This window comes from Chlorocebus sabaeus, chromosome 21, assembly GCF_047675955.1.
Source record: "Chlorocebus sabaeus isolate Y175 chromosome 21, mChlSab1.0.hap1, whole genome shotgun sequence".
In the NCBI taxonomy this organism is placed as follows: Eukaryota; Metazoa; Chordata; class Mammalia; order Primates; family Cercopithecidae; genus Chlorocebus; species Chlorocebus sabaeus.
In genome coordinates this window covers 56,700,760-56,717,224 of record NC_132924.1, presented here as the reverse complement: position 1 = coordinate 56,717,224, position 16,465 = coordinate 56,700,760, and the positions used below count along the sequence as shown (strand labels likewise).

The 16,465-nt window shown below is 38.5% G+C and overlaps 1 protein-coding gene across 2 annotated transcripts in view; it reads right to left on the bottom strand.

Moving 5' to 3' along the window:
- SLC25A13 (solute carrier family 25 member 13) overlaps window positions 1–16,465 on the bottom strand; it is a 210,262-nt gene that overhangs the window by 24,277 nt on the left and 169,520 nt on the right. For both annotated transcript variants that reach the window (XM_007982099.3, XM_073009117.1), the window contains one exon: window positions 7,775–7,915. In XM_007982099.3, the coding sequence (XP_007980290.2) occupies window positions 7,775–7,915 (141 nt within the window). The remainder of the gene's footprint in view (window positions 1–7,774; window positions 7,916–16,465) is intronic.

Below are 16,465 nucleotides of genomic sequence, written 5' to 3'. Positions count from 1 at the left end.
ACCAAAAACGAAAAAGAAAACAAGCAATAACAAAACAAAAAATAACTTGGTAAAAATGTTTGTCTCTGGAAAGAAAGGTTATCTGGGGCTTGGGCTGAGAAACTAGCATTTTATCATTAGACACTCTTTTGTATCTGAATTTTCTACCTTAAAAAAAGGTACTGCCTATTAAAATTAAATTTTAAAAGAACTTTATGGCACTAGAATTACATGTTTCTCTTCTCTCACCCCTTAACGTAGATCACTTTTAAGGCAATGATACTGTACACATCTTTGGTATTCTAGCATCTAATAGTGTTAGCACTCAATATACATTTGGTGAAAGAATAAAAGAATGGTTTAAAAAATTGACCATTTGCTGTTACTTTAAGGAATTCTTTTCTTCTGGTGTCTTTAGCACACTCAATTCCTCTGGGCATTATTTTATAAAAATAATATTTTTCAAGCCATCTCCTTTTAATCTGCTATTCTAAAGTCCAAAGCAGAAGACCCGGCCTGGAGAGGTTGTTGACCACACAGCACTGGAAATTACCCAGGACTGGAGTAATGAGGAAGAAACTAGGTATTCCTGCAAGAATACCTTAGCTGACACTCAATAATCAAAAGTTGATGACAACTAACACACCATGTGTACTATGTGCTCAACTCTATCCTATATGCTTTACAAGCATTGTTTTAGTAAAACCACACAACGATCCTATGAATAGGTAGGTACGATTATTATCCTCTTTCTACAGACCAGTCAGTGAGTCATCTGAAGCACAGGAACAAGAAATTTTGTAAAAAGAAAAATCATTTTTTTCAAACTAAGTGTTGGGTACTATGCTCACTACCTCGGTAACTGAATCATTCATATCCCAAATCCCAGCATCATGCAACATACCTGTGCAACAAACCTGCACGTGTACCCCCAAATTTAAAATAAAATTTGAAATTATTTTTTAAAGTTTTTTTTTTTTTTCCAGTTTTTGTTTAATACGACCTTTAAGCAGTGATTTTGGACGTTACATGACCTGTAGTATTTTTCAAATGTTCACACATATTAGATACAAAACCTGCCTCCTTGAGGTGTACTTGATACTCTCTCCTTAAATTTCCAAAAATTCCTTAAGTGAGAGAATAAAAGTCCGTCAGGAGTAAGACACAATATTTTTATTTATTTACTTATTAACTTACTTCAATTTTTGGTGTTGGTATATTTGTGAAAAGACTCGGTCACTCTCTCTCATACATCAAGAAATGTACACTTAAGATACTTCATATGAATAGAATCATGCAGTATTTGAAGTTCTGTGACTGCCTTATTGCACTTAATATAATGTCTTCCAGCTTATCCATCTCATTGCAAAAGCAGGATTTCCTTCCTTTTTAAGGCTATAATACACCATATTTTCTTTATTCATTCCTTTGTTGATAGACATTTAGGTTGTTTCATAGCTTGTCTATTGTAATAATGTTGCAATGAACCTGGTAGTCCAGACATCTTCTTCAGATATCTGATTTCTGTTCTTTTGGATGTACACCCAGAAGTGAGATTGCTGGATTATACAGTAGTTCCATTTTAACTCTTTGAGAAAATTCCATACTGTTTTCCACAGAGACTGTACCACTCTACATTTCTACCATCAAGGATCTCTCTTTTTCTTTTCTTTTCTTTTTTTTTTTTGGAGACAGAGTCTCACTCTGTCCCTCAGGCTGGAGTGCAGTGGCACGATCTCAGCTCACTGTGACCTCGACCTCCCGGGTTCAAGCGAGTCTACTGCCTCAGCCGCCCAAGTAGCTGGAACTATTGGCAAATGCCACCATGACCAGCTAATTTTTTGTATATTTAGTAGAGACAGGGTTTCACCATGTTAGCCAGGATGGTCTTGATCTCCTGACCTCGTGATCCGCCTGCCTTGGTCTCCCACAGTGCTGGGATTACAGGCATGAGCCACTGCACCTGGCCTACCACCAAGGATTTCAATTTCTCCACAACCTCACCACTGCTTATCTTTTTTTTTTTTTTTGATAATAGCTATCCTAACAGGTATGAAGTGCTATATCATTGTAGTTATTATTTGCATTTCCCTGATGATTAGTGATGTTGAACATCTTTTCACATGCTTTTTTCACATACATGTTGGCCATTGGTATGTCTTCTTTGGAGAAGTATCTACTCAAGTCCTTTGCTCATTTTTTAAATCAGCTTCTTTTTCTTCATGGTAGCACCAGCTGATGTCATATTCATTTTGTGTATTCCTTTCCATTTTTTTTTTTTTTTAAGACACAGGGTCTCGCTCTGTTGCCAGGGCTAGAGTGTGATGGTGCAATCATAGCTCAATGCAGCCTCGAACTCCTGGGTTCAAGTGATTCTCCCGCCTTAGCCTCCCAAATAGCTGGGAATACAGACATGCATCACCATGTCCCACTAACTTTTATTTATTTATTTTTGTAGGGATGGTGTCTTGCTATGCTGCCTAGGCTAGTCTTGAACTCCTGGCATTAAGAGATTGCCCTGGCCTCCTGAAATACTGAGATTACAGACACAAGGCACCATGCCCGGCTGTATCTTTTTTTCTTGATGGCTGACCTGTCCTACCCAATATACTGTGAGCAGGGACTTGGCTTTAAACAGCCATCTCCTAAAGGCTGGAACAGTGCCTGGCACAGTAAGCTCTCAATAAGAGTGTGCTGAGTGAGTGAATTAATATGATTTACATTTTAAATGGATCGCTTTGGCTGCTGTGGCAACAGTGGATTTAGGAGAGTCAAGAGTCAAAATACAGAAAGCCCTAAAGAGGCTTTCACAGAGGTTCAGATGAAGGATAAAAGTAGAAATGGATGGGTGAGAACTACCCCTAGGCTGGTTGTAAAACCATAGCATGTCCCCAGGTATCAGAAAACTAGAACGACAATGTGTTCTCAAAGTAGACTAAACAATTGCTTCCTTCAGGTCGGGCTATGAGCACGTAAAAAAAAAAGTTTTCAAAAGATGATAAGTTGAAGAATTAGTCTTATGAGTACTTACATGTTACCAAGGAAAAAGGGATAAACTGATAAAACTGGATAAAATCTATTAACACTAAAAAGTGCACATGGCCTTTGACCTAACAACTTCAATGCTAGGAATTTATCTTTTCTAAACAATCACAAAAGTATGTTAAAATATACACGGGGATGATCACCATGGCATTGCTTGTAATATCTTCAAACTAGAAACAAACAAACATCAACAGGAAATGGTTAAACACAAACATTTATACAGCTATTAAAATGAGGAAAGAGCGTTAAGATATATTGTGTTTGAAAAGATTCTATTTGTGTTAAGACACAATTTTACTTAAGAAAAGTAAAATATTCTCCTTTCATTTTAATTTTAGATTCAGGGGATACATATACAGGTTTGTTACAAGGATATATTGCGTGATGCTGAGATTTGGGCTTCTATTAATCCTGTCAGCTAGGTACTCAGCATAGCACCCGAAAGGAAGTTTTTCAGCCCTTTCCTCCTTTCCTCTTTCCCTTCCTCCTATTGGAGTCTTTGTGCCCATGTGTACCCAAGGTTTCGCTCCCACTTACAAGTGAAAATGTGATATTTGGTTTTCTGTTTCTGCACTGATTTGTTTAGGATAGTGGCCTCCAGCTGCATCCATGTTGCTGCAAAGGACATAATTTAGTTCTTTTTTATGGTTGTCTAGTACTCCATTGTGTGTAGTTTTCACGTTTTCCTTATCCAATCTCCTGTTAATGGTAACCTAGGGTGATTCTACGTCTTTGCTATTGAAAACATACATACTCTTCTGATGCTGATATTGGTAAAATTTTTGAAAGAGAAATACTAATCTGAGCAGAAAGTTTTTCTTTTTTTAAGGATACATTAATATAAAATCTTAAGCAGTGGCTATACTTTGAAGAGAATGGAGCAGTAAAGGGTAGAGAGATAATTTTACTTTTCTTTATACACCTTTCTAAATTACTTGATTTTTTTGAAATATAAATTATATTTTACTTTTTAAAATAAAAAAGTTTGAGATAACTGACAGAATAAACAAGAATATACTGATACATCATAACTTGCTTTCTGAGTTTATGAACAATAGCTCCAATGAATCATTTATACACACATTATAAATGAACACATGTATACAACATTTATGTATATGGATACAAATATGTTTGAATACTGTCAAATGCAGTGGAAAAAAACAATGCCTTTGATTAGAACACAGCAGACAGAGTCCATATTCCTAAGTGACCTTCCATGCTAGAGTTAAGGTTTAACTTGTGATTATAGAATTTGAAAATAGTGCTTGATGGATCCTAGCTGTCATTGCTTCACTGACCATGTTTTGTACTCAAAAAGAGACATGGACTGTTCCACTGCTTCCTAATAAAGCATCTTTTTGGCCTAATTAGCTGTGCTGCCATTTACTGTTAAATGATAAGTTTCATTCAATTCCTAAAGTATAATTTGTCCCCTCATTAATGCTCTGACAGCTCCTATGGAAAAGGTAATGTTCAAAAGTAGATGGATACAACTTTCTTTTCTATGTCAAGTTTATTTGACTTTTATTTTTATGCTCCAGGGGTTTATGTAATAAAACAGAAGTTATGCAGGGAAAGGGAAATACATCCTCATAATTCTTTTTAAAAAGAAGTAGACATTGCAGATTTGTTTTCTTAGCTACATTACATTCAAATAGCTCTTTCAAAGGCAATTAATTATGCTGCCTTCACTTCAATCACCTACATCCTCTGTGCTATAACTAAATCTCTCTAAATGTTAGCATTTTAGATGGGGCTTTGTTTACATTGCTTACTATATTTGTGCTAAACTATTTCTTACTTTCGGAATGCAAAATGTTTACTGTTTTCCACTTTTTTTCAGTTGCAAATATATTTCTAAAGCAAGTACTCTAATTGCCACTTACTGGAAAGTCAGAATAGTTTGCTTATTTTGCAAGTCAATACAGGAGAAAAACAGAAAGCTTGATTTTCCAATTTAGGTAAGGTTAAAGCTCAGCAGGCCTAAATACACAGACAGAGCCAACCACTCACCCTTCTTGTGTCTGGCATTGTAATGTTAACAACAGAAACAAAAGAACAGAGGGAAGGAGAAAGATTACCTGTCTCAACTAAATCTAGGACAGTAGTTCTTTTTAAAGACCCACCTGGAGGGGCACATACCAGGTTTAAAAGTACTGTGTGAGGTCACTTCTAGTCATTTGCATTTTTCTAGCTAACCAGGACTAGAAACAGAAAAGCTTTATTACTAAAAAGTGCTATCCTGAAACAAAAACACATTAAACTACAAAGCAATGCTAATGCTGTGATGCTCCCTAGAAAGATGGATCTTAACCTGCTGTGATGTCTGACCATGTAAAGGTGAAGTGGGGTGGGACTGGAGAAGAGGGGTTCACAAGAAACAAAGTCCAAGACAGAATGCTGGGAAAATATAAATGAGGACCAACTAGACTTGTAATACAAGAGCTAATCAGACTGAAAGGAGACCAAACCACAGAGGTCAACATCTGCTGAATGAAATCCAGACTCCCAGGTCTCTGAATGTAGCTGATACTGATGACCAACAGGAAGATAGAGATTACTAGGTCATTTTCTTGCAACGAAATCAAGGTTCCAGCAGCTCAAAGCATTACTGATTTTCTTGTTAATTACCAGTACACCAAAAACAGCATTTTAGAAGTAAGCACCAAACCCTGTGGAATGCTTCTGAACTAGATTAAACTACTAGACTAGTAATTAAACTAACTTCATATGGGAGTGTTCTCTTGCTCAAACTTGAGCAATCCTGCACATTTCAGGAAAGCAATTTTAGCACAAATGTGGAAACAAGAAACTTCTAAGCCTCAGTTTCAGCTCAGATACCATGGTTGGCAGCCTCTATTCACCTGAACTACAAAATCAGGATACCAACTACTTCCAAGAAGTGTTAAAGGGGATTAAGATTATTAAATAATGTGAAGATGAAAAGCACTAAGTCCCAGTATTGTATCATTTGCAGATAGTTTAACAGTCTCTGTTTCTGTATCAGCAAACAAGTTCCTACCATTTTACTCATCTAGACATTTCGATAACAGTCACTGCCATAGTACCTAAGTGCTTTTTACCAGACAACCCATTGAAAGACTCCTGGCATCTTGTCAAAATGACATGCTGCTACACCATATTACAGACTTCAAGAGCCTAAAAATTTAGAAAAGATGATTTTTCTTCAAATTGATCAATGCTATGCCTCATGACAACAGTGTTTATTTTTTACAGATGGGTAACAAATTGGTAAGCAAAATAGTTACAGAACATTGTGTTACATTGTAGAAACCCAGATTGAACATTTTAAGTTCTACTTAAAAAATCAGCAGGTTTATTCCTAAGTACCACATATGCTTAAATATAAGGCAGGATTTTCCCCAGCTAAAATTAATCCCAGAAAAGAGGGCATCACATTATATTCGATCTTCACAAAGTCTCAGATCATGGAGTACTCTTTCCAATCACTTGACCCTGAGAAGCAGAGTACCATTCAGGGAAGGTAGATTCTCCTGAGACAGCCACAGTTATTACTAATTCTGGATGTTTATTGAGGTCACTTGCAAAACTCAGGTTAAAAAGAAAAGAGTAAAAAAGTATCTCTGGGAGGAGGATCTCACAAATACCGTGTAAAATGTCAAAACAAGTCATTTCAAGTTTACTCTAGCAATATGGTAAGTTGTTACATTATGGGGACCAGTTATATCCATTCAGGATGAACTGGGAATAGGAAAAAATAAATTGACTGTCTTAATATTATGTGTCTATGGGATAAAATTTGCAGGAACAATATCATACATAAAAGTCAAAAATGCTTCAAATTGCAAAGCTTGGGATAAAAATGAAGACAATGTATTCTGCAAAACCATGCTAACAGATGACCTAAAAAGTGGGTTAAGTGGAGATCAACATGCTGATTCAAAATTCATGAATAATTTGAATATTTCTTGATATGTGTTTATAGAAACAAAGCAATATTAATTTTATATAATGTGACTGTATACATTCTGTGTAAATAAATGAAACTATCTTAAGTAGACATTTGACATTTCTCCCATATCCCTAAAGGTTTACTTAGTCAAGCTAGCGTAATGTTTTTTAAAAAAATTCTTCATTGAAAACTTGTGTTTACTTTATGTTTGATAAAGCCTTATATGTTGGCATATAGGCAGACAGTTATAGTAAATTCCATTATAACTTTTTGGTAGAGCAGTATGAATAACAAATTTCAAGAATCCTCTAGAAGTTTGGTTTTGTAATCATTCTGAAAAAACATTTTCTAAATGAAAAAATGATTAAGATTTATAATAAGACAAGGCATACATATACAGAGAAAACATGGATCAGACCACATATATAGGATCAGAAAATAAATTATGATATAGGTTTCTCCTTGAACTGAACTCAGCATATCAATAACAAATCCAAATAAAGTTCTAGCCAGTGTTGCTGCAAAGAGCTGCACTGAACAACTCTAGAGGGCACAATTCCTATCATAGTCATCCTGGATTTGTGTATTGATGAGGATAGTTTTTTGGCAGATGGCAGGAAGGGGCACCTCCTTCTAATTGGCATGAAGATGCCCCTGCAGCTTGGGTAGAACATCTTCTCTAGGTGTAGAAATGCAAACAAACAAACAAACAAACAAAAAACAAAAAATGGATTTCATGTTGAAGAATAGTTTCTACATTAGGAGATGAGAAAGTAATCAAATAAATGACTTAAAAAAAAAAAAAAAAGTTACCTTGTAGATCCCAAAGAACCCCAGGTCCCGCACGACAGACAAGGCACTGACTCTGGGACCAGTAGTGATTTCTCCGGCCACTTGCAAACGGATCTTGACAATTTCTAAAGGATTTGTGAAAATCACCTGGGAGCCTCCAGCCTAAAAATAACAAAAAAGATTTAGGATCAAAGCAAAGAAATGGTAAGATGGGTTAGGAAGAGATGAATGATTATTCTCAAGGATAAGAATATTCTATCCTCAAAAGAATGTAGTTTCAGTCCCTATCCCGTCAATCAAAGTGGTTAGGGATTACAAGTATGAATCAAAATACAGTTACTGCCTAGGAAGAAGCCCTACGTCCTTAATGTGGAGGCTGAAGGAGGGCAAAGACCAGAGATTTTTCTTGACCTCCCTGAGTCCTCACACTGAAATTACAAATGCTCCTTGACGCACAAACAACTGCCACCGCAGGGCTCAAAGCCAAGGGCACAAAGGCAGTAATAAAATGAAAAGCATTCGTATCCAAATGAGGAGACACAGATCTGCCTCTCAGAATAGAAGGGAGACTAGGAGGACAAAGGCTCCTGAATGATGAATTTCATGATTCTGGCAATGATTCAAAAACTTCCAGCGAACATGTAAACTTACATGAAAGCTATCATTTTTTTCTCTTAAAAACATCAAATCTCATTTTATGGAGTTGTATATTCTTATAATTTTATTTATGTATTACTTGTGTATAGAATTGCTCTTTTCATATGAGATAAATGGTATGTGAAAGTAGCAAAAATATGCACTAAGTCAATTACTACACAAATGTTGAACATCATGTGTTATTTCATTCCAGCAATGGCCAGATGCCTCACCTCCAAGATCATCAGTGAAATCTTTAAAGTACACTATAAGGGTAATTTTAAGCCAGCTATTTTGAAGCTAAGCCTATATTTATCACATTTTTCACATATTTATCACATTTATCACATATTTATCACAAGCAATTACATTCTTTCTTACTGTATTTCAACTTGTTCTTTGTCACAGATATATGAAATTTTTATATTATCCAAACTATACTGTACTAATTAGAACTAGCTACAAGGATGCCTTTTGAAGTATTACTTATAATAGCTGGAAAGAAAAATTAGAAACAACATAAATATCTAATGGTAAGGGATGGATTAAATGAATTTGAGTATGATCATGCATGGAGATACTATGCAGTCAACCGTGAAAAATGTTCAAAATAGACTTTTAAGTAAAAATGCTCATATGTTTAAATACTGGTACACATTTCCCCCTGCCATCCCCTACCACCATGTAGAAGAAATACACCAAAGTGGTGCTTCTGAAGTGGTGGGATTACAAATATCTTTTATTTCCTTTTCTTTTTTTGATGTATTTGAAATTTTTTCTATATAGATCATGTGCTACTTTCACAAAGAAAAATAAACACCTATACACAGTTTACCTAATATGTGTAAGGTTAATGAATCAAAGAAAGATGTTCATTCATTAACTCCCTAAATCAAATTGTTTTTCCATTTTTACCAACTTGATACCTTAATCAAGACACTCTTGTTCTTCCTTAAGCGCAAATGAACTTTTTTGAGGGATGGGGGGACAACACAAAATACAAACCTGGGTTGGATTCACTGAAAGGCCCAAGAAAGGGCCTTACTCTAGGAAGTAGAGTGTGAGATTACACACCCAGAGGCTGGTGCCTCTGGTCCACACACAGACATGCTGCTCCCTGCCCTACTGCTCAGAACAGCTCTGTTTTGCTCAGATGCTGCTGCAACCTGCAGGTCCAAGGGAAAAACAATACCCTCCCCACCCCCCTACTCCCCCGCCCGCCTCCGGTTGTTTACAGCCCTTGAGTGTTTTGTGACTTTGCACCTACATTTCCCATATGATACAGACTGAGCTATTTGCAGTTGGCAGAATGATGAGTTGAAACACACCTAGCCCAGTAACCACGCGAGAGGCACAGTAAGGATTTTCTCTATTTCTGAACCAGAACTCTTCATATGAAAATCTTACGAATACTTAGAAAAATGAATAGAAATTCAAAATGTAAAGATTGTTTTATGGGGGCAGAATTGCTGAGAAAGATTCACCAGGATGGAATTAGGCTGAAGGCTGATTTTTTTGAAGCTCAAAAGAGGGTAAGACCATCTCTACCCAGGGTAAAATGCAAAATAATCAGAGAACACCCGTCTTCTTGGAAGAGAGAAGAGGAATACAATGCATATTCATCCAAGCACTGCCAACAGCAGGGAAGGAGGCAGGTGAGTGTCCCACATGAAGGCAGAGCTTCAGTCTCCCTATTTATCAAACCATCTCACTTACTATGAAGATAAAAAGAGATGGAGAATGTAAGGAACCAGCACAGTGCTCAAGACAGAGCCATTACTCCAAACATGCAGGTTTCTTTCCCTTTTTCCCCTACATTGATGTTTTCCTCCATAGATGCATGTTACAATCACTTGCAGACCTTTTTAAAATATAGTGACCTCTGAACTTCAGTCCTGACAGTTTAACAAGAACTTTGCATCCGTCCTTGTTAAAATTTTCCTAGGAGATTCTTATGTGCAGCGAGGCTGACAATCCCTGCACTACACCGTCTCTAGAATCTCTGTCAATTCTGAGAACCAGCTTACTTGGCTTCCTGAATGACACAGTTTCTAATCCCAGTCTTCCATTTCACAAATAACTTTTATTTGTTTTATATCTGATCTCACAACAAACTCTTTCTACATATCCAAGTGGTGCTGTTATGAAAGGGTAGAATTCTTGGGTACAGAATTGTTGTTTTATTATCTCTTACCTTTACTAACACTGGTAAAAGTTGCTAGCATTATATACAATAAAACAAGAACTTACACTCAACTCCCTGACTCCAAGCAAATCGACAGATACCAATGCTTTTAAAACAGCAAAGTGAGTTATCACTAGGGATGATAAGGAGTCAAATCCACTTCAGAGGGCTGCAGGAGCCAGATGCACCAGGAAGAAAGAATGTAGTGATATCAAGAAAACATAATGATGTACCCGTTACCTGTGGTGGCCTCTGAAAGAAAGAACCTACAGACTCAAAGTGGCACATTGTAAAGGTGCTGAAGATGAAACAGGCCCTTTGGAGTCAAACTGGAAGGAAATGAGAGACTCCAAGGCACCAAGAGAAGATGCTTATCATCAGATGCACGGTGTCCGGGTCTCGCCATGACTTGATCACTGAGCAGCACACTGCCTGCCGCTCTTCCAATTCCTGGTCTATTATCCATTCACAGTACCATACCCATGGTTCCTCTTTTGCAGAGATCAAAGATAGCTGAATCGGCAGACAATGGACAGGAACACCTATTGTGCACAATGTCTTTGCGTCCCTCATCACTTGAGAGCTCTGGCTGTGTGAAGATACTGTTTTTTTTTGTGTGTGCAATTTTGTCACAAATCATTTCCCTATGACTTTCTGGAGACTGTGGCAAGTAGGACACAGGAAAATATTTCATACTGAACTGGCTCAGTGTGGCATATTATACTTACAGCGCTAACACTGACTTTTCTACATGTTTCCTAGTATACTCTTTGTTATTGAAATCTTAGTTACCATCTGGTATCTGGATCCATCTAAGAGAGAAAGAGAAATGCATACAACTATTACAGACTCACTTCTGCTACTTGATTTTTCATTCACCAAATATTTACAAGCAATCGTGTTCAAAGTTTGTCCGAGGAACTGCAAGGACACAAGATACTTCATTCCCATTCTCAAGGAGCATGAAGTAGCAAGGGTAGAGGTAATGAATATTCATCAAACATCTATTATGGGGTATTAAGGTGTTGCTTTATATAAATATGTTGCATATACTACATATTTTCAGTCCACTCAAGAGGTACTTTTTGCAGAGTTTACATTAAGAGGAAACTGAAGCACAGAATGATTAAAGCAACTGTTTTTATGGGCTGAACTGTGTTCTACCAAAAGTCACAGTTGAAGTCCTAACTCTCAAATACTTCAGAATGTGACTATAGTTGAAAACACGGACTTTAAAAGAGAAATTAAGTTAAAAAGAGGTCTTTAGGGTGGGACATAATCCCATCCAACTGGTTTCTCATAAGAAGAGAAAATTGAGACAGACATGTAGGACACAAAGAGAAGACACAGGGAAAAAGCGGCCATCTCCAAGCCAAAAAGAGAGAGACCTCAGAAGAAACCAACCTGGCCGACACCTTGATCTTGAAGTTTCAGACTCTAGAAATGTGAGAATATAAATTTCTGATGTTTAAGCCACCTAGTTTGTGGTATTTTGTTTTGGTAGTGCTAGCAAACTAATATAGCAATGTACCCAGGGCTATATAGCCAGCAAGAAGAGGAAAGGATTTTCAATGGAGTTCGATAACTATATGCCTCATAAATACAGAAAATGGAAAATGATGATAGATAATTATATGATAAGAGCCAAGGTCCAGACAAACGGATATGACAGTTCAAAGGAGGGCAAGAGCTCTCCTGGCTGGGAGGTGATTAAGCCAGTGAGAAGGTAACATGTTAGCTGGGGACTGCAGTGTGAATAGGATTTTGGTACTCTAAGCAGAGAAAGGCACAAAGGCACAGTGACAAGGGCATACCACACTTATGTGGGTAATATACCCAGCATTACTTATGTCAAGCGAAATTTTAATGAGGATGATAATTATGAGATCAACATCATCATCCTCTGGCATTTATTGAGGCTCCTCTAGCTTACTAAATACCAGGGATTGTGGTAAGGGTTCTCTAAGAATTCTTGGGCCAGGTATGGTGGCTCACGCCTGTAATCCCAGCACTTTGGGAGATAGAGGCAGGTGGATCACCCGAGGTCGGGAGCTTGAGATCAGCCTGGCTAACAAGGTGAAACCCCGCCTCTACTAAATATACAAAATTAGCTGGGCATGGTGGTGCATGCCTGTAATCCCAGCTACTCGGGAGGCTGAGGCAGGAGAATCACTTGAACCTGGGAGGTGGAGATTTCAGTGAGCCAGGATCATGCCACTGCATTCCAGGCTGAGGGACAGAGTGAGACTCTGTCTCAAAAAAACAAAAAAAAAATTTTTTTTGGTCTTCATAGTATTATAAGGTAAGTGATAACATAAATAATAGGCCAGGTGCGGTGGCTCACGCTTGTAATCCCAACACTTTGGAAGGCCAAGGCAGGCAGATCACCTGAGGTCAGGAGTTTGAGACCAGCCTGGCCAACATGGTGAAACCCCATCTCTAGTAAAAACACAAAAAAATTAGCCAGGCATGGTGGTGGGTGCCTGTAATCCCAGCTACTCAGGGCGCTGAGGCAGGAGAATCACTTGATCTCGGGCAGCGGAGGTTGCAGTGAGCCAAGATTGTGCCACTGCACTCCAGTCTGGGTGACAGAGCAAGACTCCGTCTCAATAAAAATCAATCAATCAATCAATCAATCAATCAATCAATCAATCCTGGTTTGAGTGAAGAAACTGAGGCTACAAAAAGTAAAGGAGGCTATTTAACATGCTTGGAGTCACACAGTTAGGAAGGTGAAGCTTGGATTCCAAGCTCGAGCAGCTGGATGCCAGCAGCACACTTACAGTTCTTATCATAGCAGCTTTTTGTTCTAGATAGCATGGAGAAGGGGTATGAAAGAAGGTGGCTGAAAATAAGATTGCTGGAACCAAACCATGGAAGGTCCAGGATGCTGTCTAGAAGAACAGGCTGTATTCTGGAGATGGTCTGTGCGACTACGTAGCAGCAGGAGAGCTGGTAAACACAGCTTGGGAGCTGTAGAGGTCTGAGCATTATCTGTGCCTTGGGAAGATGCCTAGGGAGCAGAGGGGAGAGGGCTCATCAGGGAGGCAGAGCCTGAGGTAGGGATCACAATTAGGGTTTTAGCCGACTAGGTGAGTGACAAAAGGCCAGAATTAGAACAATCATATCTATACTGAGGTAGAGGTGGCTGGGTAACAGATGCAACAGCGACCAACAGGGTTTGGCTGCTGAATATAGGGCAAAAAGAGTGGGTAAGCTCAAAGAAAGAATCCAAGTTTTTGCATCTGTGTAGTAGGAACAAAGTGCTGGAAAGATGAATAATGACACATTTAGAAGGCAGTGGAAGGGTGAGTTAAGAGGAATGAGAGACATAGATGAAGGCATCACTCCACGTACATAACTGAAGGCAGGGGCTTAGATAAGGTGGGAGGGGAAGGAGAAAAATGGAAAGTGACGAGAGACCTATGAAGTGATGAGAAACCTCTGCTGTACACCAGTGGTACAGCAATCCAGGCACAAGAGTTAAGAACACGGCTTCCAGAAGTAAGAAGGTAAAAGGACCAACGTCTACTGACACAGGGAGGCAAAGCACATGGGGTGACTAGGATTGGAAAGAGGATGCTGGGGAAGGAGAGAGCTGTTTAGTCTACTTGCAGGGGAAGGGAAAGTGAGAAAATGACAGTAGTTTACGAGAGCAATCAAGAGACAATGACAATTCATTTAGGGTGATTAGGAGAAAATATCTAGGGGGAAGAGAGTGAAAAGATAAAACTACTAGGGATAATTATGCCATGCTTATGCATAACAGTACAAGTTCTGAATGGAGAAGTGAAAGGTAGAACATGAAGAGTTTGGATTTGCCTTAGTGACATACAGAGTTTCGGGATAAATTTGTTACAGGGCAGAAACTGACAAATCATAGTTGTCCTTACTATTTATGCTTTGAAGATAAAAAAAAATCAAACGGAATTGAATTTGGCACAAGAACAACTAAAGTTCTGATGCATAAACCCCATCAGCAACAAAAGACCCCTTCAGAATCAATAGTAAAATAATACTCTGGCTCTCCATAGGAAGTTATGATTAAGTTACTGTGATCTGTAACACAGAAGAGAAGATGAAGCAGCTAATGACCGCAGAGGTGAGTTCAGAGGCTCACGCATTCTGTTCCTCAACTCAAAACAGGTTAGAAGGTACAGCAGGTAGCCATGTGTTTAAACAGGGCTTAGGGCTGCACATGTGCACTGGGCTGCCTACCTGCACCTGGCCACAGGGGACCCAGAGCTGGAGGCAGCACCACAGTGGGTTGTCTATTGAGAGTCACTGTGTGTACCCACCACTGTAGAAGACAAATTACTAAGTTCAGTGCCACGTGGACTCTCACCCAGGCTATTATCAGGAACTGAGGAACATTTTATTGCCCACTGTATTAGTATTGAATACTAGCACTAGTGTGAACACATTTTTTGTAGCATTTTTCAAAAGGGGACCCGACATTTGAAAACATTATATATTTTTTAGAGGAGAACAATGGAACTGGTACACCAAAAGAAATCTTACATATTTTTATTCTTTTACAAGTGGCATTAATAAAGAATAACTTAACATGAAATATATAGGATCAAAATAAAGAAAAAATGTATTTTTTAAAGGCACATAAACATTTGAATGTAAGAGAAATAAGTATTATTAGATTCAATGTTGCAAATATGTCACTTGGGCTATAAATTTAAAGTGCAAATTTTCCTAAAAATGATTATAACAGTCAAATATTATAACTTTTTCCTGAGTTAATCTAAATTCAAAGCAATCCTCCTAAACAAAACCCCAACAGGGTTTCCTGAAGATGTCTGAAGACAGGAATATTCTGAATAAAAAAATCATGTAGAGGATCTTGTATCAGTACACATTTACACACATTGATAAAGTGTCAGAAAATTTTAAAGTTTAACACAAGACTAGATAAATGGAAAGATTCAAATATGTAGAGTCACAGTCACTGAGTATCTTTTTTTTTTTTTTTTTTTAAAGACAGAGTCTCACTCTCCCACCCAGGCTGGAGTGCAGTGACATGATCTTGGCTCACTGCAACCTCTGTCTCCTGGGTTCAAGCGAGTCTCAGGCCTCAGCCTCCCAAGTAGCTGGGATTACAGGTGCCCACCACCACGTCTGGCTAATTTTTGTATTTTTAGTAGAGATGGGGTTTCACTATGTTGGCCAGGCGGGTTTTGAACTCCTGACCTCAGGTGATCTGCCCGTCTCAGCCTCCCAAAGTGCTGGGATTACAGGTGTTAGCCACTGCATCTGGCCGAGTATCTTAAAAAGGTAGCTAAAATGTGCTACTTTGCACATAGGCAATGGTAGAGTGGACCCCTTGTACTTGTAGCTAGGAGTCCCTCTGACCAACTCACATATCTGGTAACATCCTAATAAGTAATGCTATGGTTTACTCATCTTTTTCTTCAAAAAGAGGATGACGAGCAGGCTGCTTTTGATGCATTTCAGCATCAATTTTTTTTTTGTTTGTTTGAGACAGAGTCTCTCTCTGCCACCTAGGCTGGAGTGCAGTGGCATGATCTTGGCTCAATACTATCTCTGCCTCCTGGGTTCAAGTGATTCTCATGCCTCAGCCTTCTGAGTAGCTGGGATTACAGGTGTGCGCCACCACACCCGGCTAGTTTTTTTTTGTATTTTTAGTAGAGTGTTTCGTCATGTTGCCCAGGCTGGTCTCAAACTCCTGGCCTCAAGTGATCCACCCGCCTTGACCTCCCAAAGTGCTGGGGTGACAGGTGTGAGCCACCGTACCTGGCCCAGCTTCTACCAATTCTTGCTTCCCAGAGGTCTCATCTTTTTCTCTTTATTGAGAGTACATAGTTAACTAAGAGGTCCTGGATGCTGGAGGAATCTGAGTCTGAAAGTACACTTGTGGA